General features: G+C 34.6%; 1 protein-coding gene across 10 annotated transcripts in view; it reads right to left on the bottom strand.

The window, feature by feature from the left end:
• Positions 1-26,750, bottom strand: part of MAP3K7 (mitogen-activated protein kinase kinase kinase 7) — a 47,055-nt gene that overhangs the window by 5,734 nt on the left and 14,571 nt on the right. The window contains exons 5-17 of one of the 10 annotated variants that reach the window (XM_088053795.1): positions 26,421-26,559; positions 25,190-25,314; positions 22,368-22,496; positions 20,133-20,263; positions 19,613-19,694; positions 18,269-18,420; positions 17,499-17,658; positions 15,093-15,131; positions 14,850-14,930; positions 8,545-8,612; positions 2,870-2,978; positions 888-974; positions 4-65 (exon numbers count right to left, since the gene is read on the bottom strand). In XM_088053795.1, coding sequence (XP_087909921.1) covers positions 4-65; positions 888-974; positions 2,870-2,978; positions 8,545-8,612; positions 14,850-14,930; positions 15,093-15,131; positions 17,499-17,658; positions 18,269-18,420; positions 19,613-19,694; positions 20,133-20,263; positions 22,368-22,496; positions 25,190-25,314; positions 26,421-26,559 — 1,364 coding nt within the window. Of the gene's footprint in view, positions 1-3; positions 66-887; positions 975-2,869; positions 2,979-8,544; positions 8,613-14,849; positions 14,931-15,092; positions 15,132-17,498; positions 17,659-18,268; positions 18,421-19,612; positions 19,695-20,132; positions 20,264-22,367; positions 22,497-25,189; positions 25,315-26,420; positions 26,560-26,750 lie in introns of those variants that run through there. The other 9 variants (XM_088053790.1, XM_088053796.1, XM_088053791.1 and 6 more) reach the window with 9 other exon arrangements.

Below are 26,750 nucleotides of genomic sequence, written 5' to 3'. Positions count from 1 at the left end.
TACCTGTAACTGATGATCTAATGTGAGATATGCCATTGGGATGGAGTTATCTGACCCATTGGTCTCTGTAACAATACCAAGAAAACTTCAATGTATTTAAAAAGAGTTAATTCTTTTCTTACAGGACAAAAAACAAGAAGTCTAAGTAATTTCACAATACACAATCTCAATGTGGATAAGCAGATGGAAATAGCAGCGTTCCAATCCCAAGGCAGATGAATCATTTTGTTTTTCTGATAGTTAAGAACATCAAAGTATGGTCTATCACATCAAGAAAAAAATAAAAAAAATATGGTTATCAACCTACATTTCTAGAAGCCATGTAACAGCACACAGATTTTAAAAATACTGTTTCCGTACAATTTGTGATAATTTCTGTTTATTAAAAAAATTGCCATTTCATTCTTGTTTATGAAGGATCAGCCAGCCAGCCAGCCCATGCATCTAATGACTTTAAAATTAGAAGCTGTGCAAATCAGCTCTGCCAAAATAAAATAAGCACAACCTCCTGCTCAGTTTTGAAACCTGCTCCCAGTGAGGTCTCTAAGTATCTTCCTCACAACATGCTCTAGGGCATCTTCTCTGCTCTGTATAGTTACTTTGTGGGTAGCAAGGAACCCAATAACCAGTCTGCATCCTGGGCATGGCTGCTCTCTTCTTACACTGCAGTTATTCTGGATTTCTCTAGAGCTTTCATTCCAGATTTAGTATGTTTCTGCATTCTTATCTTTCAGTAGCCCACATTCTGGGGATCACAAGGTTACTGTTAAGCTTTAAGAGACACAGGAGTAAAGACATATGGAGAAACTACTGATTTTACAGCCGCATAATTGCTACTAGAGGATTATATGGAGGAGGGTAGGTGGGAGAAAAAAGGGGCTGCTTACCCATACCCCAAAAGCACCTGCCACAGAGTAGTCGTGGTAGAGAAACTAAGGTGTTGCCCTCAAAGACTATGCTATTTCCAAGAGCAGCTTCAAAAGGAAACAGAAATAAGAGGGTGGGAATGGAGAAAAAGTGGTTAAGTGTATGCTTGTAAGGAAACTGGAAGGTGGTAGAAACAAAAAGGAAAAAGAAAAAGAAAACAACCCTAAAACCAGAGACTTAATCACCATGGTATCTTAAATACAATCAACATGAGAAGTCCTTCCCTAGATTAGACTATTGCCATATACAGACACTGTGACAATGAGGGAATCATTGCAATGCTTCAAAAGTATATCAGTACATGTAAATGTTTCAGGTGACATTCCTAAGTGTTTCAGCACCATATCACAGAACTGCAAATTTTCCTTGATTAATCAGATTTGGCTGCATCCTTGTTTTATCCCTTTGCTTCATTAAATTAAAAAGGCCACATCTTTTACAGAAAACCAAAATCTTTTCTCTCTTTAGAAACTTGAACAACTCTTTGTGCATAGCCTACATAAACCTAGCAAGAAAAAAATAGACATATGGCACATTCTGTATTTACATGAGTATAAGGTGAGCAATTTCTGTGGGCCAGAAAACAGACCTGACTTTAGCTCGTGCTGTGCTGCATTTAAGACCAAAATCTTGGCACAAACTTTCGTTACAGTGGCTTACCATTTGCAGCTTTCAGTTCCCAAAGAGCTCTTGACTGGGTAAGAGCTTGCTTCTAATATGAGGCAACAATTCCTGTTAGTGCTCACTGCCTAAAGCAAGTTGTGGTCCATGCTGCACAAGAGGGCCCAGGGTGGGCTGCAGCAGTGGGCAAGGGCTTGGAGAAGTTATGAGTGACAAGGCATTCAATGACTTGCAAAGCAACAAAGGACAGAAAGAAGAAAATAGAGAAGCAAAACACCAGAATGTGTTGTACTCCCATTTTCCATGGGGGAAAAAACCCTACAACTTACATAATCACCTTATAGCAGGTAAAATGCAAGTGCGTGAAAATACATCTGTATTCATGTATATATATATATATATATATATATATGCTTGTGCTAGAGTCAGTCATATGAGTTTCTATTTTGTAGCTGGTTACAGGAAAAGAATGTGATCATCCAGATGAAAAGATCACAAGAAAAAAATTACAGAATTTGAGGCACTGTGAAGCACCATCTTGAGACTAAATTTAAGATTCAACATGTACATTTTGGGAACAAAAATGTAATTTTTATTTATATTCCAAAATGGAATTTTAGGGAATCCATTTTTTTTCCCTGCAGTCCACTACTGGTTCTTTTCATAACAGAATGCATTAGGGCTTTTAAAATCAAATTGAACTATTCAATTATCTTAATTCTTAATCCTATTTCATAACAAAAGAACATTGATGCTACAGTAGAAGTATTTACAGTGTTTCTACAGACACATTAGTGCATTTAAAACCAGCAATTTTGTGTGCACATCTACATTCTGCATAAGCAAAATTACAACAGAGATGGTAAACAGAGGTAACCTACTCCAGGTGATACTCACCTACGTAACATTTAATTCCAGGTGTCAGGGCAATGAAATCTTTAAATGTGCATTCAAAATACAAATGAACAAGACTAAAATGTTCCAAGATTTCTAAGCCCCTAATTCCCCAAAACCACACTATAGCAAAAAACACTAACAAGATCCTCATTAAATATTACTATCACTGCAATTTACAGTACTTTCTTACAAGCAAAATGCTTACAAGTTTATGTAATTTAACAATCTATAAAGAAGTATTCTTAAAGCGTACTTGAAAAACAAGGCAGTAATGTAATGATTGGATTTAAGCAGAACTTAAAAGAACCATGATCTTCATCCCTTACTTTTATTTATGTCTGAGCACACACCCCATATCATTATCAAACAAATATTTTGATTTTTTTTTACAGGCAAAAAAATGACATAATAAACTAAGGATTACCTGCATCATCTGGTGTCCATGGATTACGTGTTGGCTTTTCAGAGGTTGGTCCTGAGGTAGTGATCATTCTCACACTAGGACTAGATGATCTACTGCTGTTTCTACTCTCCTGAAATGACAAAATAAAACAAAATGACAAGTTAACAGAAGATTTTTGAGAAGTTCAGTAAAAAGAAAAAAAATTGAAGACATCTGAACTTATAATCCTCCAAAATACTCTTCCTCCCCAAGCTTTTACCCTGAATGTTCTCCTGATGGTTTGGTCAACTGTACATGCATTGCAAAGATAATTTCATCTCCATTTCTTCTTTACTGTGTAAAAGAAATTGATATAATTTTGCTATTCGGCATAACAAAAAGCAGTGCTGAACAATTTGTGCAAGATCTTTTTGAAAAGCATTACAGTATGTCTAGTGATTTTGACACCATCATTCAGTGAAATCTAGCAGCTTCCTAACATAAAGAGGAAAATAAAGTTTATTTCCAACGTTTAATCAATGAATGGAACTATATTCAATTAAAGGAATACAGCTTAGTAGCTGCACTAGTGTGTGTTAATCTACAGTTTTCTTCTGGTTCTTTTGTTAACTCAGAGGTTATGTGATTAATCTTCAGAAAACATGAAAAAAGAGCTTATTCAAAAAGGATCAGTCAATTGAAACACCTCAATCTGAAAATGAGTACGTTCTCCCCCATGAAGCAAATTAAGAACTAAACCAAAATTCTGAGGATGTTTTTTCATGTATTTTTACATGTTTGACTCCTCCAATAATCCTTTTGTTTACCAATGCACAAAAACATAATACAGACTTCACTGTTCTACTAAGCTGCTTTTTCAGAAATGTTATTTACAATATATATGTTTCTATTTCACATACCCCTTCGGTGACATTAAATTAACACAGTAAAGGATTTAAGACTATAAACCCCAGCAAGTCTTTCAGAAAAAAACTGAAATAAAAAGAAAAGATGCTATTAAAATACAACTATTTTCAGGATGGTGTATTATCCTGAAATGATTCATTATTCAATTTTTCAAAAGGAGCACTCAAATATACATTACCTAGGAACTACATTTCTTTATGACTTTATTTCCAAATATCCTACTTTAAATTTCAAAATTCAGGATTCAAGCAAAGTAACAATCCAAAGAATAACAAGATTCTACACACTGAAACACCCATTATCTCAAATGCATAGTCTTTCTTCTGTGACGTTTATTAACATTTCATGTTTTATGTCAATATCTAGAAACAAGGACAATAAATTGTAGAAATAATCTGATGGGCATGTTCAAGATGATGGCAGCAGACATTTTGAAAAATCTTTTGTGTTGGAGTTTTTGTTGACATTAAGAAAGGTTTATGTTGTTGAGCTTACTGTTAGTGTCCTCAGATACGAATGATAAACACACCCTGCTGATGTAAAAGATCAGAAGATAGAGAAAGCACTTGTAACAGCAGAAAAGTCCTTTATCCAAAAAGGGATTTGTTGAGTATCTATGGTAGATAGTGAGGGGCACCTGAGAAATACTCTAATTACAGTAAGTTCCCAGTGCTTTACCAGATTGTTTTGGTTCACCAACCAAAAAAACATTTCCTTGATATTATTTACATGAAATTCAATAGATACAGAAATTCAGGAATCACATCTGAAGCATATCTAAAAAGCACTACAAAGTTGAAGGGAAGTTTCCCAAACTGAACACTGGTTAGATTACTATGTTTGAGTGTCTGTTGAGTGAGATGTTTTAGGCCATCTGGATGGCAGCCCCTCTGACAGTCCAGACAATGTCTGGACTTTAGCCATCAGTTTCTGCTACCCCTTCATCCTTGCTTCCTCTGGACTTGCTAGCAGTTTACTCTCAAATCATCTTTGCCAGGTGATGAAACCCACATGGCATTCTTAGCTTCCATTTCTCAAAGACTTACAGTCTGGAAGAGCTGACATGCTCTGAGGAATAATCCTCTCTGAAGTCTAATTTAAATAGGCAACAGAATTTAAAGAAATCATCATTACTAGTCCTGTTTCCTCGTCTTATCTGTGAAATTTATCTTGCTGTGAAAGGGGAGAAAAAAACCCAAATGTACATCTGTGACAAACTTCACAATCTCATGGACAGAGTGATTCATCTTTGTAATATCAGATCCCAAAATTATCCCAGTTAGATTGCATGCATGTGGGCATGTACATTCTGACCTTGCTTCTCAACTGGCCATGTCAGTACATGGTTTTCTTTAATATAGTGATTTTTTTCACTTCAAAGTGAACTATAAGAGTTTTGAAAGCCCAGCAACAGTTACAACACCTCCTCTGCCCCAAAAACCAACAACCCCAAAACAAACAAAGAAGTGTTTAAAAGAGGAAGTAGGTGGTTTCGGTATTTATGACAGTACTGTGAAAGATGAATACAAAACAACCAAACCAATAAAAGATACACAGGCAAGGAGACAGATACCACACTGGGCATCAGATCAGGTTATGACCTGTAGATCTTGAGTCATTATGCTAGATGTGTTTCTCAGTATCCGTGTAAAATATTAAATTTTGTAAAGACTGCTTGCAGCATAAATAGCAATTTGCTGTGTTCCTTCAAATCCCCAAAAATATTAGTAATTGCAGTTAAGAGACTGCACATCTGTTTCCGTTACAAAGGTGTTTAGCCAAGAGCAATAGCACTAGACAGATGACACACTAAAATGTTTTAAAGTGCAAGTACAGGGACATAGGCAGAAGAAACAATTCAGTTCCAAAAAAGAAAAAAAAAAAAAGAGTAATTAGCAGAGCATCATCACATTATATGGACAGAAACAAATGAAAATGTAGCATTTGACTTTAGAAGGGACAGCTACATCAGTGCTGCTCAAGTCACTTTGAGTAAGAAGCAATCTAAGGTCACCAAGTGAAAAATCTGTGAAAATTCAGACCTAAACATGTGTTCTCAATACCTAATCACTCTAACAGCTGATCCAAAGATGGAAAATCTTTGACCTAGCAAATTTTCCTATCTAAACTGTTGATGCTGAGTAGTAAACCCTCTGCGAAGCACTATTAGTGACTGTTATTGAGAAAACCAGTAAGAGCAACACTGTAAAGTGCCTTAAGAGTATCAACAACATAAACATAGTAATGGTCAGCCATACAAACTACACAAAAAATTCTTGTAAGAGCACACAGACATGAAATAGACACACAATCATAAAACATACAAGGTGGTCAAATGAAAACAAACAGGTGAACAGGACCAAGAGTCTTGGTCTACCCCTTTTAGGTAAGCACCCAAACTTTGGTATATGCATTATTAAATATTTATTGTGTATATATATATATATTTGCATATTAATTAATATAATATATCCATATATTTGAATATTTATATACAAGCCTGGTGTTTTCCTTCACCTTAAGAAAAATTCCATTCTGAATTGGAAAAACCTTTCTAATTAAAAAACAGTAGTTGTAACAGAACCACAGCAGCAATTTTCAGGAAAAATACATTAAATAAAAATATTTCTGATCAGCTTTACTGTGTCAAATAATAAAAAGCCAGAAAAGAGGCACAATCCTTCAATTTTGAGTGGGATAGGGCCTTTCATAGCGTGGGTGAGGGAGCAGAGGCACGCGGGGCCATGGCTGCCTGGTGAAGAAGGCTGTGCTGCAGAGTGGGTGTAAGGGAGAATGGAATGCAGGGAAGAAGGATGTTTGCAATGAAGGGAGGGAGGGGGGAAGGGGATTTTCACATTACCAAGGATACCCTATATATGGTATGGTGCATATGGGGAGATTGGATAAACTGACCACAGCTATGCCACTCAGACGATTTTTTCTGCTTTGGCTTGTAGAATGCTTATATGGATAACAGTTCAAAATTTTCACTAAAAAGTCAAGGCATTCAGATCCAGACCTAGAGAAACCCACAATTATTAGTCTGAAGTCTTTAGCCATAATTACATTGTGCTCTGTTTGTTCACTGTTTTCCATTTTTTTTACTATGCACGCATGTGTACATCAAAAGTTAGCATTAGTTTCAGCAGATTTTCCTGTCTCTCCTCACATCTAAAAAGGGATAAAAATTTCTTATTTGTTTATATGGACAGTCAAAAATGTCTTTCAAACTGCATTTTTCATGCATGTTAAAATGTTAAATTTTTCAGATTTTACCATAATGTTTCCAAAGAAACTGCAGGATAGCAACAGATAATTGTGATTCTTCCACTTATATTTCCAATACGTACACTTTTCAGAAGCAAGAAAGAAAAATGTGACTGTTACTTCTGTAGAGCCAAAGGAGTAATTGGTGAGGTAAACATACAACAAAATTTCTGTATCCTTCTATTCATAAGGACAATTTAGCTAGAACACCCATACAAGCAATAGAATAGCTTTCAAAGGATTATTACAATACCTATTAAGATATGAAGCAAATTATGAAAATCTGAAATATCAACCATTCATTAAAATGAACAGAATGAAAACTTTTAAATAACAAAGCTATAATTAAGTATATTCATACATCAATCAGCACAATTTGGTGTAATTGATGTATTGTCACTTAAATTTTCTCCCAAGTCTTGCATAATTTTAATTCTACAATTAAATGAATTGGCTAAATTAGTTCCTAAAATTTGCAGATTACTAACACACCTGTCTTCTCTGAAGATATTAAAATGTTTTATGTAGACTTGTTATTTTCTAGTAGATGTACACAGTAAATTTACTAATACCTACAGGATTGATGAGGTTTCTGTGGCTATCATACTCCATGTAATTAAAGAAAAATCAAAGGTTATCTCCCTAATAATTATACCTCTAAGAATTACCACCTATTTTAGATTATTGGAGTAGGTTGTTTATTAAGGAAACCTGATTAACCCGATGAATATGCTAAGCACAAGTATCCCACACACAAATAATAGTAAGGATTTCAAAATTGCCAACTCACACTAAGGGCCAAATAGTCTCTGAATTATTGAAACAATTAAAAACACAAAATAAACATATTTGAGTGAAGCATTAGCTATACTTTTCTCATTTAAAACTGAAATGAAACTAGGAGCATGTTATGTAGCATACCACTGTTTCTGTTACCATGGCATTTACAATACCATGTAATAGACATATAGCTATCTTATTATAAAATATCTTTTATAAAAAGTATTTTTTTAAACAAAACTTTGTGACAACACCCTGCTGTAAACCTTTCACAAGAAACAGAGAGATATCTCTGTAATTTACTATTCAGGATTCAGACTGATAATAAATAGCATTTATTATACTGATGCATATGCTTTTTATTTTCATGCAGAAAGTGAGTCTATATATAAGTTTTACACTACAAGTAGTAATTACAATTGTTTTCGACACATAGAGAGATGAAAAGGCTTTCCTGTGCAACATGTGCCCTCAGCCAAATTAAGCGGTACACAAAAAAACGTGTGTACATAAAAGTGATAGACACTGCATAAGCTATACAGAAAACGCTTCTCATCTAGAGCTCATTCATAGTTACCCTCATGGAATCTCATTTCAATGCAATACTAACAACACTACAGTCTGCCAAGCTTTCACATCATTTCTATGAAAGCATCAAAGGTGAAGATTTCCAGATTGGTTCCCCAGTCCAGATTTGGTGCTGACTTTACTGAAAGGCAAAGAAGAGATGAGAAGGACATTACCTGACTGGACTCTGTTCCAGCAACACTAAGATCTTGAATGGATCTGCGCCTCTGCTGTCCGTTTCCTGCTGGGAAAAAAACAAAACAAAAACAAACCAGTGAAATATATTCAGAACAAAATAAGAAGGGTGCGACTGTTGCAGAGGAGCTTGGAATTTGTACAAATCCACAGAGACAAAGTGAGAGAGGGGGAGAGAGAGACAGCTGCAGAATTTTAACTCAAAACATGCTGGCCTGTCCACAAAAAGTATACCCTAATACAATAACCACTCCTACCACATGAATAGCTGCTGCACTCTACTCCACCATCTTCTGTCACATGTATTTGGTCAGGCTTAGTACTTGGGGCAGGAGCTGATGACGACATCTATTTCAAGTGCGTTACGTTATGGGGATTTCTAAAAGCTAAACTGCGAAGATAACAGGCTGCCAGCTTTAACCTGTTGCTCTTTGGCTTGCTCAAGGAACACAGCAAGGACTTCTGCTTGTGTGCCACTCCCTGCAAGAAAACTCAGAAGGGAAAGCGCTTCCTTCTGGTCTCCTGCCTCCTTCAGAGGAACGAAACTATGTCCTGTTCTCATGCTCTGAGAAGTGTGAAAAAGGGGACCGTTCAGCTAAATCACATCTCACCATCAACCTACGAAGCACAATGCTGTAATCTTTTCCTCTTCTCCTTCCACCTGTTCGCAATTATCCACCAGTGACAGCTATATAAAACAGTTTAAATTTTAGCACTGACAAGCAATCAAAGGCATCTTCAGGAAACAAAATCTCCTTAAAAATAAAAGGAGATTATGCAACAGAATCTCCCTGACTACTTTGATTTTTATTACAGTGATTGTTTATATTATCTCTTGAGAGCAGGTCAGCTGTCCAAAAGGAAACACCAAAACGTCCTGAGTAACAGCTGACAATGCTCAAAATTCTTGTTCTTAGCTCTGCATTACGTAACTCTGCTACTGGAGGGGAGCATCTGAAACATGTACTGCAGCCGTGGCAGCCCCTTGCCCAGCGGCCCCGCACTCAGCCACCAACTCAGCTCACTCAAAGCCCTGCAAAAGGCATCACATTGCTGACCTTTCAGATACTTCTCATTCAGCATCATTCCCACGAATCCAAGCCTATCCTAACAGGCATTTTGAATTGCAACAGTTACTACAAAAATAGAAGACTTTAATATTAACATATAAGAATTTAATAATTATTTATTAAGCCTTTGAGTTTTTTAATATATATACTATTACATGTAGCAACACACTACCACAAAACAGCAATACAAAATGTTTAGTGTAATTTTATGGATTTGTCACGACTTTTTAAAATTTATAGAAGGTACTATAAGAAACAAGCATATAAGAAAATCAAGCAGGATTCTAAAACAGGAATATACTTTTTGCTCTGACTACAAATGGATTGAAATTGCAACTGTTCTGTGGTCTTGATATTTTGCTTCTGAAATTCAGGGAAAGTGTATACTTACCTAAGCAGCAACAGCTAAGTCTGTTGCATAGTTTGATACTAGGGATCTTGTGAATGACAAATCTATGTCAAAATGTCTGAACTTGTTCATTTGCAGTGAACTTTTTCACTATGTAATCATTTAACAAACAAGATTATACATTTAATCGAATTCTGTGCTGTGGATACTTCATCTGGCTGACACAGCTCATCTCAATATTCAACATATGTGCAATCCACCCACGACCGATACAAAATTATGTGCACATTTCATTCAACAACGTTGTTATAAAATTAGCTCAGCTTAAATAGGCTTGCAAAAATATCTGAAATTCTCATTTCAGATTAGCAACATTTGTGAATTTAAAGAACCCAGCACATGTGTTGCTGAAATATTAGAACATGGCTGACAAAATGTTAAAATAATCAGGGCGGGGTGCAAGAAAGAAAAGAAAATGCCTTGCTGGAAGTGAAGGGGTGGGGGGGGGTGGGGAAAGAGGGGCCAAAACTACTTTTGTAAAAAATGAACACCTTTAAATGAAATATCTTCAAGTTAGTAGCATGAGGGAAGAGCAAGCTCTACTAGGCAATGCCATTTTAATTAGTATAATACTGCAGACATCTGGCAAATAGCTTCAACAAGGCAGGAACAGACTACAAATCAACAAATACTTATTGCTCCAGATTCAAGACAAATTTCAATTGAAAAATACACTATACAACACAACAAAAAATATTTATTTGAAAAGATCATGGGTACTTCTTTATGCTTTCCTCTCCCAGTTTTGATCTTGTTCTTACCTCTATGTCCATTTAATAGTAATTTTTCCTCATTATAAAAGCTAAGAGATTTGTACATGGACAGAAGTTAATCCACAGTAACTTGATGCACAGTGTCAGGCTTTTGGTGGTTTACAGGATTTTAAGATTAAAAAGCAAATGTCACGAACATACTTCATGGCCTCAGAAAAACCCATTTCACATCGTGTTGTTTATTTTCTAAAATTAAATTCTAAAGGAAGAGGAAACTTCCATCATGTCCTGCCCCACATACTCTAGGCAAAAATAAATTGTACAGCTTATTAAGCTTTTGATCACCACCCCCACCCAGCCGCCAAACATCCAGACCAGCTATGACCTCTTCTCCCTGCCCTTTAGCAGACACTTGCATCTCCTTTTACACTTTCTTATTTACTCACAGTCCTCTCTCTCTTTCTTACACATCTACAGCGCTCAAGCCTCTCTCACAGTGAAGGATGATCAGTGACTACAACAGTGCTGCAAGACATTTTGAAGAAGTTAAAGCATTGATCTGAATTCCAGAAGAATGAAGTGATCTGGGAAGACAAGGATGGGGTTTCCAGCATACATTGATTTTAAAAGTAGATAGAAAAACTACAGACCTACAGCATCCATAATTCCTATGCACCTTCTAAAGACCCTCCACAAAATGCATCTATCTTGAGTAATCATTTATGCAGTGTCAATGCTATAAAAATCATAGCACTGTGGCACAGTTTCAGATGACAAAATTACAAAGCCAAATGCACACATGCTAAATGCACGAGATGTCTAACATTGCCACTGAAGAGAAGGCTGTACTTGTAGGTATATTTGCTAGATGCTGCTTGAATGGTTTCTATCCAAAAAGTATACAAACTAGAATTCAGATTTTTTTTTTTTTCCTTAAATATAAAGATACTTAAATATTTTGTTCTTACTAGGGTTTTTACTTTTCATATATAAATATGTGTATAATAATAAAGTTGGTGCTTATAACCTGTACTAGAGATACTGTAAATGAAGAAAAAGAATTCATATGTCACTAGGCCATCTGGTTGCAGGATATCACCACTGCAAACTCATTTGCTAAGTTGTTACACAAAGGATTTGTGTATTTGACCCGTTTTTCAGTTTTGTAAAGTAACAACACAAAACAGAATCTTAAATAAACAAATAGTTCTATTCACCCTTATTGTACTTATTTAGAAAGAGCAAATATATTCTAAAAACTTCCCCTTCTGTCAACATTTTACCTTTAATTGATAAAGTATGCATTTTACGACCTTGGAAGCATAATCAGTTCATGGACGAAATGCAGTTGAGGCAACAGATTACGAAAACCCCCAATGATAGCAGATGTAGTACTCATACTTCCAAAATAGCTCTGCCCAAAGCAGCTGACTCACGGTAACATGCCTGCCTGGTGCTTCCCCTCTCTGGGCAGCAGCTGCTCTACCATGTGCTCAGCACAACTCCAGGCAGCAGCACAGACCGACACTTGTGCGGCTCCAAGGACAGGGATGAGCTGCTCGCCCCACCGAGGGACGTGCCCAGGGAAGTCCAGAGGAGCTGGGTCTGTGGCAGAAGTAGCATGGAATGTAACTGGGTGGGACTGAGATGGTGGTAGCAGTTTGGGGGTCTGGGAAGCTTAGAGTTCTAGAAAGTGAAAAGTGTGTTCACAGGCCAGAACTGAGAGCCTTGTGCTGAGTGAGTAAAGAAAGGAAAGAAGTGACAAATATACAGATGAATATAATTAGTTTACTGGGCAGATGATCACATTCTGTCATGTAATTATTATTAATCTCATTTTTTTCTGGCTTTGGGATTATTACTGGAAAGCCGCTCTGACAACCAGAAAACTTTATATTTAAAGTCAAGATTTATTTGCAGAAAATTTACATATTTTTTCTGTAGTGCCAATACTGTCTTTTCACTTAAGTAGCTCTCTTTCTACTTTTTAGCTGCAGATTCATCTATAGAAAATAATTATTTATTCTCAGCTTTTGTGGGCTAAAAAAAGACATGCTTTCAGATTTGTTCTTATACTCTCTAAACTCCACTTATCCTAGTAACTCTTCTTCATATTATTTGAGTGCATGTATGTTTCTTCTATATGGCTGACCAGAACAGTAAGTTTCATTCCTAATTCAAACTCAGCGAGGGACAGTAATAGTGTCAGTGCTTCTTTATCTTTCCTGGAAATGAACCTTAAGATGTTTTTCACAACTACAGAAGATTAATGTCTCACACTACCTGGGATTATCTCTATGCATGTGCTATGTGCTATGTCATTTTATTAAAAATTGTTGACAAAAATTGATGATTCAGGATGCATGACCATGGATTTTACCCTACTTCTATTCAGTCACAGCAAAATTCTCCCTATGTGATATTCTAATCCTCCTCTTGATGAATAGTTGCTTCCAATAAAGCATTAACAGGGAATTTTATTATCACTTATTTGACTTAAATACCTTAGGAGTAGATTTTGAGAAAACTCATTAATATGCTTGCTCCAACCCTTTTTTTATTTCTACAGGTTTCTATTTTTTTAATATGTATTCCATATTATTTTGAAATTTCCATCCTGTCAAGTTCAATTAAAACAGACCAGCTGAAGAATTTTTAATGACTCCCTCTGCCTAACTAGGAAACCAATAGACTGGTACAATCTATTTTGTGAAAACAACATGGTATTTTATTTCACTGACTTCTTCACTATTACCTGAAAGTTTCAACATTTCTTGGAAACCTCAATATGGTTATGGGCAGACAGTGTACAGAGACAAGATGCACTCATTAGCTTCTAGAGCTTATTTACCAGGCTCTCACTGTGAGTTAACACTGAAACTGGACAGATGTCTTCACTTTTGCTTTCTGTGCTTTTTCAGTATTTCATTTATGTTAGTGCACGACAGGACTACTTGAAAGTCACAATGGAAAGCTACTTTAGTAAACTTTTTTGCTAATTTGTTAGCCTCAGTGCCAAAGAGGTTTTCTTTTTATGGGTGCTATTGCTCTTTGGAATCTACTTATACCATATTCTCTATTTTTACTGTAACCTTCAATAAAGTGATTTGAAAGAAACTTTTGTACAAAATTACCTTTTGCATTCGGCTTTATCATACCTACCAATATCAAGATTTACAAGGAAACCTCCTCAGAAATTTAGAATAGGAGTGCCACAGTTTTTAATGGATTTTTAGATACTATCACTTGCATTTCCTGCCCCGACATACCATTTTGAAGTGACTTGCATACTGTTAATGGTATGCCTATCACAGTTTGGGATTGATTATACTTGTTTTTAGGCTTTGAAAAGTATGAAATAAAAGAAAGAAAAACATCATGCTACTAACTAAAAAAATATTTGGGATACATGAGAATTATTCATTAAAGTCCCAAATGATATTCCCATCATGGTGCCTGATTAATTTTTTTCCTACCAGAAGCCTCTCCTAGTAATTTTAGTTTGCATTTATTTAAACACACCAGCAGTACCTCATGCACACACATTTCAGCCCTAGAAAAGTGTAGTCAAAAATAACAATTACACAGCATAAGTGTTAATGTTTTAATCACAAATATCACATGGATTTAAAGTTCTGTACATAATTTATCTTACATAAATCTTTATCTTATCTTAGATTTCTGTTCTACTGTTATCTGATTAAAAATGGGAACCTAAACACAATAAAGATTGTGGCAAAAGAATTACCTAGACTATGAATTTTTCAACTTAGGTCCATTTTCACCAAATGAGGTACTGTAATACAAGACTGCATGTATATTTTTCCTCAATAAGAAGACTCTGAACATCAAGATTGTTAAGGGAAAAAGTCCTTTATCAGTAGAAGTAAATTTGAATTAGAAGATTGAATAATTAACTGATAAAAGTAAGTTTGTAATAAAATATCATGCTCCTCTTTACTGGAGCATTATGAAAAATTTAGTGGGATAATTTCTGGGCCTATCCTAAAGCAACTGGAGCAAGAAGTATTTTAGCAGTCTGATCATTATTCCGGCATCTTAACCAACTGACCCGTTCACCTGGTCTGCGATACCTGGTATGATGATCTCAGGGACATCCAGAATGTTGCCAAATGAAGCAGTTTTACGATGGCCTCGTTTAGGCTTGGAATAGGCTGAAAAAATACACATATACAATACACATGCAAAACACTAAAATGGCAAGAGCAAAATTATTAAATTCCTAATACTGCATTGTTCATATACTTGGTTAAACTAGAGTTCATGCAAAAATGTGTCATGCAGAATAAACTGCATTGCCTTCCACTCATGCTTACACATAGTAAAGCAACTGTTAAAAAGCAAAAAATGCAGAACTAGCCATCATTACAACACAGTGTAATTAGTTATAGTTAGCAACACAAAAGTCAAACACAGAAAGCAGCATGGCAACACAGAAGGGAAAACCAAATGTAATTATCCAAATAGAGAACAAATTAAATTATTCCAGTTCACCTGTACATTCAGAAAAAAATCTTGATTGCCTGAACATAACTAACATTTTCTCTTTGGTGTTGGATATAAACTACTTTAATAAAAAGTCTAATAGCTAGGTACTTCTGTTTCCTCAACTCATCTCCTTTCAAAGCAAATCTCACGTATCTCTGAAAAAATGCTTACTTTTATTACATTTGACAATCACTCCTTCCAGTTACTCTTTTGTCCTACTAATGAAGATTTTTTGTTTAGAAAGCTGGATATAACAACCAGCTTTTTAAGTTTTGAATAATGTTCAAGAGACATTATACACTTTGAAACAAAATCTTATCATACTTTTTTTAATTTTTACCACTTCTGTAGTTTAAGATAAATTGTTCCTATTTAGAGAAAAATCTGAATATATCTACTAAAGTATATCTACCAAAAATACTCATCTCACTAAGTAATGGTGATATGCATTACATGATTTACTCTTACATTTAATCTAGAGGATGATGGAACAAGATTAAATCATTTTCAACCTGATTTAACAACAGCCCAATCCTCACCCAGCCATGCAATTTCTTTTCAGGTTCATAGCATATTATTTCTGTCACACAGTTAACAAGATTCAAAAAGAAACCAAAACCAATATAGTGCTGTTTCACCTCTTTTTGAAAAAGTTACGGTCAGATGTGCTTGACCTCATTTCTCATAGTCCACTACTGCATGAAGTGATTTTACAAAAAAACTACCCAAAGAACCCCAAACCAAAAATAGTATGTTCAATATGTACCTTTATTTCAAGAAAAGAAACCTTGCAGTCATGATTAAAAAATCCAAAAAAGCCCTTAGATTATTCTGAATAATAATTATTATTTCAGAGCAATGCACTTAAAGAAGACAAACTAGGAAAATTAAAAACTCGTACAAAGGAGGGCCAGGTTATCCCTGCTAATATCAAAAAGTTACATTAAGAATGTCAGTGACCAAAGTGAGTCCTGACATGTTTTAAAATAAAACCAGCATGGTGTTATTACCAGGTAAGCACACAGCTTCCTTCTATGTTAAGAGACCTTTAGAGATAATTGGGGTGAGATGTGCTACACAGTCATCCAGTCAAAGACTGACAGTATGAAAGACAGATCTTGGAATAAGGCTTTAAAATAAAAACATGAAAGTAAAACGAATTTAGGGCAGGATAAATATTATTTCAGTACCTCAGTATTTAGTAAAACAAGATCCTGGAGTAATCATAACACAATGAAGAACAAAAATAAAATAGCCATGGTGCACAAGAAAGCTAGAATTTTGATGTGTAATTCCTTATTAATTGCAGCTACTCAGTTACCCTAATTTTCATATTGGTAGAAAAATACTCAAACAACTAAATAACCTTGAACTAACAGAAGTAATTTTGTTTAATTATTTAAATCTGGTCATATGCCATAACACAAAAACTTTCACATATGAAACTTAAAACCTGAAGTTTACATATATCAACAAACAATATCTTTGATGAAGAAAAGAGACAAGAAAGTGTTTGCCAAGTGTACACATTTTTATTAATTCACTCTTCTGGGATGAATCAAAAATGCTTTCGCCATAGAATTATGTATTTATACTTACAGATAAATTCTAATGCTCTCAAAGATTTAAGGTTTAGAAATGACAGTTTATATCTGAAGGAAACCTGGCAAAACACCTGTATCTTTTTTTTAAACAAAAGACAATGCTTTCTTAACCTGGTGAATGAAATCTAATTACGTTTCTCATTCTGAAATCTGTCAAAGTGGATTTTTAAACTTATTTGGGAACATGCTGAACTTTGAACCTACCTCTTAATTTCAAAAGTATTATAGAGACAACCCTGAAGAAAATGTTATCATATAAATCATTAAGCTAGCAGAGATGTAGTAACACTATTTCAGATAAAAGGAGAAAGTTGTGCATTTGGAATAGGACTGATATTTAGAAGTCTCATAACACATTTTTTAAAAAGGCAAAAATCTAATTCAACAAAATCTCTAAAACCTTTAAAATATCCAATTAAAATACCCAGTGTTGCTGAGTGTATATCCATAAATAAAGGCATTTCTGTCCCCAATTAATAAAGGACAATCAAGACTACAGGAATAGCTTAAGAATTTTCATATGGCTACTGTTGTTAACTTTCTGTAAGACTATATATGTTTTACATTTTCCTTCTTCCTTTATTTCTTTCCAATTCCTTAGTCCACTCCCCAAACATCATTAAATTTTACCTGTGATGGAAGCTATTCTTGCTTCTATTTCAGACATATCAGCACTCATCCTTTTGGCTTCTCCGGAAACAAGGGCTGATGGTGGTCGTGCGCGAACATCTGACAAGCTCTCAACACTGCTCCCGCGAGATGGGGGCAAACTTAAACGGCCAGGATCACCCTGTTTAACAGAAAAAAGTTCTGCAGAAGCCCCTCCATTATATACACCAGTATGTTTACACAATATGCATTTTCAAAGTCACAGGACTTAAAATTTATAATACAATAAATGGCAGTAATTTAACTATTATTGGTATATACAAATGAAGTACCTGCAGCTTTGAGAATAATCTAACTTCACACAGATGAAAAAAAATCAGCAGGATTTGGCCAATATTGGCGTAAGGGAATCTTTGTTTTTCTGCATTCTAATTGAAATAAACCAAGGTATTTTCAAAATTCACCTAAATGTTTAATCCTTTCATATCATAGTAATATTTTGATTATAAATTAAGGTGGCAATTTTCAAACATATTTTTTAATCTAATAAATCCCTTTAAATACAATGAATTATTTTTTACATTTCATTTGAGATCTCATTGGAGCCATCCAATTTACCTTTTTGGAATCATACAACATTTTTCTGTCCCTTTTCATATTCTTCTCCTATAACTAACTGGATCAAATTTTGCACTATCTTGAATGATGACATGTTTCAGAGCAGATACAACACTTATGTCTAACCATGTCCACTTTGCTACCATGGTTCAAAATTGCACATGTTGGCTTACCGGCTGCTTGGCTGTATTTTTGATTTGCTGTGCCAATTTTGATTCTAAACGTTTAATAGTGTCATTGGTAGAAGCTCCTTGGAAATCACTTGGTTCCATGTTAGCATCACTCTTGTTACTTGTGTTTGTAGAAGTGATGTCCATGAATGAACCTAGAAACCAGTAACAAGCAAAAGCATTTGAGAACGTGCACTAGAAATACTGAAGTACATCTCTTCACAGGAAAGCTCTCAGAAGTCCTAACTTGCCTTTAAAGCAACACTTTTGAAAACTTTTAATGAAAGACAAGTTGCAAGACTGCTACAGATCAATTAGTATAAGAAGCAAGAGGAGAGAAAAAAGAACATGTAACTAAATACTGTGACAACATTCTGAAGTCAATCTTCATTGACTTCTTTACCTCTCTTTGAAATTGTTAGGGTAGCTGTTATATTAATAACGTAACAGCAACCTCATTCACAATTAATGCCAAAGACCAGCACTGACCACACAGGAGCACAAATACCTGAAAAATATCAGCCAATATATATTCACAATTTGAAGTGATAAATTATGTCTTAAAATCATGTGCTGAGAGGTGGAAAAAACCTAGTAAAGTCAGTGAAATGCTAAAGCTGCAAAGATTTTGTTAATATGAAGGTCACTAAGCTGCAAAGTAGCCAGGGAAGCTTTATCCAAAATAGCAGCAATTTCTTTGGAGACAGAAAATAATCCAACCAAGAAGAGGAAGCTGAAGAAATGTAAGATTAAAAACTACTTAAGTGGAAAAAAAAGTACTCTAAACAATGAGAAAACTAAATGATCTTTTTTCATTATTATTAAAAGGATTTTTTAAAGGTCAAAGCTATCTGAAAGTCTAGCCCACATTTTATTCCATTCACCTTTCTAATGATTTTTCTTGCACTTATTTTAAATAATTGTATTTACTGCAACTTATCATAAAACAAATGCAAGTTTAAATTATGGAGACTGCAACTAAAGCAGGTGCAGCTTTTAATAATAGTGAAAAATTTTAAATTGACAACTCCTAAACATTACATATGAGTAAAAGGGTGTCAATTGCTAGCAACATTCATGAGGAAAAAACTGAGACATTAAACCTGAGCATTTGAAGACAGCTTTTATTATAAGCTTTTTCTTCATTATGCTCACTTCAGCAAAACCATTTGACTGATAACACTAAATATGATGTGATATATTAATAAAATAAATAGGGTCTGCTGATGCTTAAGATTTTGGAAATCTTCTCCATTTTGAGTTCAAAATCAATGTACAAATGTGCTTTATAATCTATCTGCATCATTTAATGTTGCTGTTCTTTTTCTCTAACTTATACAAATGTACCTGTGCTAGTGGCTGAGTTGCTTTGGCCTTCATCTGAATACTGGCAAGGATACTGCAGAGGTTCATCAGCTCCTGGAAAGTACTGTGAAAAAGCAATAATTATTTGATGAAAAAGAAATTAACAATTGTTTTTAAATTATTTAAACAGTACCTCATAATTTGTAAGGGTAAATTATATATTACATTTATAAGAATTTATTTAGAATATAAATTAATGTAATTATTTTAAAAATTTAATACATTACATATACCTACAACTTTGTTTATTTTCTCAAATTTATTATGATGTATTGTACCCCTCCAAAGAGGGTATATATCTATATCTATAAAAATTTATATAAAAGACAAATTATTTCCCATCTCTACTACAATAATTTGATATTTTTTGTCAAAAAGAGAGAAGTAAAAGAGAACACGCAAGCCCACCTTTAGAGTGGGATGAAAGGCATACTTTTTATAAATCAATTTCCCAGCTTAATAGTTTAAGAAATGATTAAATTACTTAAATAAATTTTTATACCCGCATCAAGTGTGTCATTATTTTAACGATTTCCTCCATGGATGGCCGTTGTGAGGGATCCTTGGACCAACAACGGGTCATTAAACTCTCAATTGGTTTAGGCAAATTTTTGATCAGTGGTGGCCGAGTACCTGCAATTGAAATTAGAAAACACCCTTAAATTTTTTAAACAGACTCCAAAATAAATGAGTATCTGATCTCTCTCCAGTATTTTGCTAAATAAATAAAGGAAAATGCAGAGTTAATTGTAATCTGGATGAACTGGCTTGTACTTAATTTTCTCTCTTACAAACAAAATCTGACAAGAAAAGTTCCTTTGCACTATACAGTAGAAAAAAAAAAAAATTAAACTTTTCCTTCATTACAGGTTTGAATACTTTCCATGACTAACCAAGTACAACATATTACAAAGGCTAATGAAATGTTACTTCTTTCTGAATAATAAAGTTCTAGGCCAAACTAGGAAGCAACTAATAACAGTCTTTGCTCCCTAATGCTGTATTCACAGAAAAACCAGGAAAAAAAAAAGCCCAGAAAAAAATACCCCACAAAAAACCCCAAAAGACTCAAAGTATTTTTGAAAGCTGATTTCACTCTTGAGAACATCCTTAAAAATTATTAGGCACTGGAACTACCAATTTTGTGTGATTTTTTTCATTGCCTATAGTAATTCTTAGTAACATTTTACTTCAACTAACTATTCAGCTGGTTTTTCCTTCAAGTTCCTCCTCTTATTACAATTTCAATGAGAACAATTAATGGAAAACCAGTTGTGTTTGATATATGAGACACAGTGATGGTTTGCAAAGAAAGCAATAAGTATTTAAGAATATATTAAACAGAATGAGTAATACATCAAGTAAGAATGCCACAATAGTTTTAGGTGAGATAAAGTGCACTAACACTTCCTTCTTAAGAAGAAAGAAAAAGAAAATGGAAAAAGATAAAAAAGATAAAATTTTAAAGCAAAAGTAGGTACAGATAGGGAATTTTAAAGTACACTCCCACACCTTACTGAGGCTTCCTGATTTACTACTAGATTTATACTCAGTTTTACAGTTAATGCTTTTACGCAAGGCACTTATCACTCCTAATCTCAATGGCCAGTGTCCTTGAAAAACTGGAGAACTTCATTCAAAAATGACATTTGCAAACATCTCTCTTTGTGCATTATTGAGGCTATAATATTAATTGATTCTATCACTGACAGCCTCATTCTCTTCTTTGAATAGGGTATGCCTGTGCTCACCTTATGCTTCTATCATTTACTACTGAAGCACTGACACTCAGGCAGAGTGCTTAGGGTCACTCAGCCTTTATTGTTTGTTAATTTTTTCTTCCAGAAAGTTTATACTTGCTTTGATGTTGTCTCTCACAAATGGCAGAAAGTCTTTGCAGACATCCACTGAACTACTTCACTATCATTATTTTATTACTCAAAAAATAGTTTTGCCACGGTACCTAAAAAGACAGCAGTAAAAAAGTTACACCTCTAGCATGAAAATACTACAGTCTACTCTACTACACTGACCAATGTTTCACCACTGCTTTAAAGAAAGCAGTTCATTTGAACACACCACTGTGTCCTGCTCATAGTCTAAGCTCCTGAAAATCTGTTCTGTATAGTACCTAGCACAGCAGAGTGCTGCACCATGAGTGCAGGTACCTAGGTATAAAGGTAAAACCATTCAAAGAGCAGGATAAAAAAAAAAAACAACAAACCCCAAAACACCATAGATGAAAAATAAAAGTAACATTTTTAATGCCTAATGGCCCTGGAGGTCTCAGTTAATAACATTTCTAAACACAGGTTAAGTTACTTAAAATTACACATTTCCTGCAGATGGTTCAATTAAAAAAAAGAAAAAAGAAAGACAATGTATCTATTAAAATCATCATTTGGACAGGTAAGAGGTTTTTCTCAGATCACTTTTAAAATGGAGTGTTATAATAATGAAGACATTGCTCTTCATCCTTCTTTGTTCATACATCTGTTACACGTAGCAGGCATGGCAGCAGACAAGTAACTGAAAACCCACACTGACACAAAAGTAGCAGTGTCTAACTACTTAGTCTTTGTGACAGAAATGCATATTTAATAGAAGCACAAAATAGAAACATTAGTAATTAAAAGTTGTACAGCTAAGATGGTTCAGCAAATTTATAGGTTGTATACACAATTTCAAATGCATTATTTTTCAATAAAGTAAAAGTTGAAAAGTATTTTCAACTCACCATTGTGAACTGCCCACATTATTCGGAAAGCTGGACCACCAATCTCATCAAAAGGTTTCCTGCGAGTGATTACCTCCCAGAGAATAATACCCCAACTGAAAACGTCACATTTTTCACTGTAATTGCTACCTGGAAGAAAGCCATTAATATAATTTGACTCTTTTATATGCAACACATTAAAAAGAAATACAGTTTGAGCAGATCATAGAATCAGGTTGGAAAAGAGCTTCAAGATCATTGAATCCAACCTTTTGCTAAACACCACAATGTCAACTAAACCATGGCCCTAAATGCCATGCTGAGTCATTTCTTCAATGCTTCTAGGGATGGTGACTCCATCACTCCCCTGGGCAGCTTGCTCCAATAAATAAATAGCTTTACATACTTACTTTCACTTCACATTTATCATGCTGGAAAATAACGAGTTTTCTAAAGCTGGCTGATTCATGCTAACTTAAGTCAGAAATCACTTGACAGTCTGACTGCTCAGAATGCCCCTCTCTGGGAATCAATCCTCGGAGTCATCTTGAAATAATAAAACTGCATGAGTTTCCTTATATAATATAAACCACAATTTATTAGGTTTAAAAAAATCTGTTGCATTCATGCTGTAATTGATTATTTTTGTTTCCTCCAAATATTCTTCAATTCACTTCTTCCAATCTTAGTGACAATATGCCAGTCAGTAGCATCTGTCGTATCCATTACTCTTTTATTAATTACAGGTCTTCAGAAGAGCTACTAAGTTACCATACGAATAAATTCAGGAGAATCGTCAATTTCTCGCCATCTGAATTCCTCTTGGTTTATTATTCTTATTCTTTTGTAATGTTATTACTTAATTAATTAATTTGACCATAAGTTCAGTATTTCAATGATTCCTAAAGTGCCAAAGACAGGTAGGTGACATAGAATAATAAATAAAAATGTTCAGAGGCTACAGAGAAAGAATGTATGCTTTGTAACCATAACTCATGCAAGTGCTAATAAGAAATGTGAATAGCTAATGACATGAGAATAAATGTGTGAATATAAATTATAGGAGATTTGCTCATCTATCTTCAAACAAGGAATAAAATTGGCATATAGTGGCTAAGAGATTTTTTTGTTCATATGTAATCAAGAAGCATCATTCAGACAAATCATTTCAGTAACAAAGAAGTCTAGTTTCATGTGAATACCCACCATATAGCAACAGTTCCAACAGGCTCCATCCACTACCTGTGAGCCAACTTCCTCTGCCCCCATACCTCTGATAAACTGTGCCAGGCAAACAGCTTGTTCTCTGGCCAGTTCACTAGACAAACACAAGAAACAGGCTGCAGCATGAACCACAAGCCCTCTTTAAGTGAAGGCACTAATCTGAACTTTACAAAACTCTCTAAGAAAGCGGATGTCAAAAACTCTTTATACCTGTATCAAAGTAGCTGAATGTGGCTAATGAATTCAAAAAGTAGGAAGAAGAAAAACAACGTCAGCTTTATCAGTCAGCTTATTTTCAAAGATGCTGGGGAAAAAAAGTCATATAAGCAATGGCAGATCAATAAGGGAAGCGAAACACTCTCATCTAAGCAGTCACAGCACTTCTGTAACACAGCCTATTAAACTGAAATACCGCTATTTCCCTATTTGAACAATGAAATTCTTTGTGGCTGACAAGTCTTGGACTAATTCTGAAAAGCAAGAGTCCAAAAGAAGTGAGAGAGTATACTGTATTGTTTCCTTATGTGAGAGACTAAGATTGGATAGACACAATAATTCCTCAATTTATCCAATTCACCCAAAGCAATTTTTATTTTTTTAAAAAAAATTATTTCTTCTAATGGGAATTCTGATATTGGTTGGAATTGCTCTTTTACTTCATCCTGATCTACATCATATTATTTTCATTTAGATTATTTGATCTGTACAAGGCTTTAGGTGCCCTAATGTTTAAAATAGGGGAAAAAATTTTAATATTTCAGCCAAAGAGATCAAATCAGGGACACCTGCTTCCTAAGGCAGGAAGATGACTTTTCCAGACCACTGCTAAATTGCATTGATAATTAAGGTAGAGACAGGCTAAAAGGTGTTTAATCTCCAATTTAATATCTATGGGATTATTTCTTTGCTAATCATGCAGCAATTATAGGTACCTAATTATCATCAGTCTTCCCCAATTATGCTCCAATAAATAGCTTGTTTTCCTACTTAACCAAATTAACTGGTATTAACAAGTTCCTCAGTATGTAGGAAAGAGGAAGTACATCAAATCTCCAGATTACACAAAAAGCAGATGAAGATGGGAGTTACAAGAAAGTGGGAGATCAAAAAGGAAGGCAATTATGTTCAATTTAGAGACTCTAACAGGGAAATTCTAAAGTTAAAAGCTGATCAGAGTAGGGAGGGAAAGTAATGACAGTGTATTTAAATGACAGAAGAGTTTGAAATTATTTAAGAATCTTAGAAACAGCAAAATTGCAGGGAAAGAGCCCTCTGGCTGTATTTGACTCACTTACAAAATAAGGAACTGCAGCTGTCTAAAGGTACTCCTTATGTAAATCCCAGCAATGACAAATAAAGATTCCACATCTTCATGTAATTAAATGTCTAATATTAACATGAGAGAATTGGTTCAGTGCTGCTCTTCAAACCTCTGCACAATTATTTGACAATTTAAAAAGATTTTAAAAAAAATGTTAGACTTCTGCCAAAACTTCCAGTTGTTACATCAAACTTTAGTAAACTTTAAAGACTACATGATGCTCTTATTCTTACATCACATTAATTCACAGTTGCATTCCTACGTAGAAAATGTAATATTAATGCTGAATTTTTATTACCTTCAAAAACTTCAGGTGCCATCCAAGCAGCACTTCCTTTGTTGTTGGTCATGTGCGTTTGAATATCACAGGCTGTACCAAAGTCACAGATTTTTAGAACTGTCCCCCCAGCTACCAAGAGCAAACTGTCAAAGAAAAAAAAAGGATATTAATATTGTAAAACAAAATAGTTCGATAACAAAACACTGATTTTTTTTTTTCATCCCAACAACTATCATTCTAATATAGATGAATATCTTAGGCTTTGTATCTCAGTGCTTTGTTTTATAATCTGGGAAATATGGAAGGTCATTTGTGTATACTGTGACTATATTACATATTTTAAAGTAATCTATGTTGTAATTTATTAATATTTCTATATGCTAGATTTTAACTAAATATCTTTAGCCAGAGTAAATCACTAAGCATATATTGACAAGAGTAGACTTTCAGATGCCAGGGGTTGAAAACCAACAAGTGCTGTAGAAATTTTATCAAAAGAACAATCAAGACTCCCACTAATGTCAGTCAATGTAGCTATTTATTTAAATGGAAGAACTTGGAGTTACAAGTGAATAACTCTAAATCAAAACTGGGGAGTACATGAAAGAACTAAAGATTTAAATTGTGGATTCATGGTATAATTTTACCTGGTAATAACTGAGATTACAACCAAAAAGGGATGATTCTGTTGATAGAAATATCTGTTTCTATCTAATCTGTGGAGCCAGATCCAAAGCTGTAAAATGAGCTGGGTAACAAACTGGATGGAAAACTATTAAATTTTGTTTCAGTGGAAAGTGATGGGATCTTCTGGCAGGGCTAGTGGACCAGGCAGAAGGAGGGGATAAAGGAGGATGGCCATGTGGCAAAAGAGCTCTAATGCAACAGATTAAATATGACATTAGAACCAATTAACCTCCCCACAATGTTCTCTTATTGAACACCACAATCATTCCAAAACTGGATGATTTTAAATGCCTCTGATCACAAGCCAAATTCCTAATAAAACCTTCTTCCATGATGCAGTGCAGGAGCAGGGTATTTTTCCAGTTGAACAGAAAGTAACTGAATACAGTTAATTTTCTGTATCATATACTGTCATTCTGTAACTGAAGTTTCAAATGCAAAACCATCATTTGGAATACAGTACATCCAAAAGTTAGGTATTTCTTTTAAATGCGATACAATTATTATAAATGATCTTAAACACCAATTGTAAGAAAATATGAAAAATGAACTATAAACCTACTTTGGTGGTTTCAGATCTCTGTGAATTAGAGCCTTTGGTTTCATACTGTGGAGATATGCCACACCCTGGGAACACTGTAAACACCAACTCATGGCATGTGCAGCAGTATAATGAGGCAGAGGTTCAGCACCATGCAACACTGCAAAACAAAGGCACAAACTAAAAAGAACTTTATTGCATATTACAACAGATACAATGGAGTTAACAAAATACCAGTCAGAAAGCTCTGTAGAATCCAAGTAATCACTAACACCTCATTACTTCAACTAAAAATATCCTTCTGCAGACTGTTAAAATAACAGAAATATCAAAATATTTCCCATTTTTTAG

This window comes from Pseudopodoces humilis, chromosome 3 (genome assembly GCF_049639895.1).
Source record: "Pseudopodoces humilis isolate 2021_Gansu_Grassland_sample_001 chromosome 3, ASM4963989v1, whole genome shotgun sequence".
Classification (NCBI taxonomy): domain Eukaryota; kingdom Metazoa; phylum Chordata; class Aves; order Passeriformes; family Paridae; genus Pseudopodoces; species Pseudopodoces humilis.
This window is presented reverse-complemented; position numbering and strand designations above follow the sequence as displayed.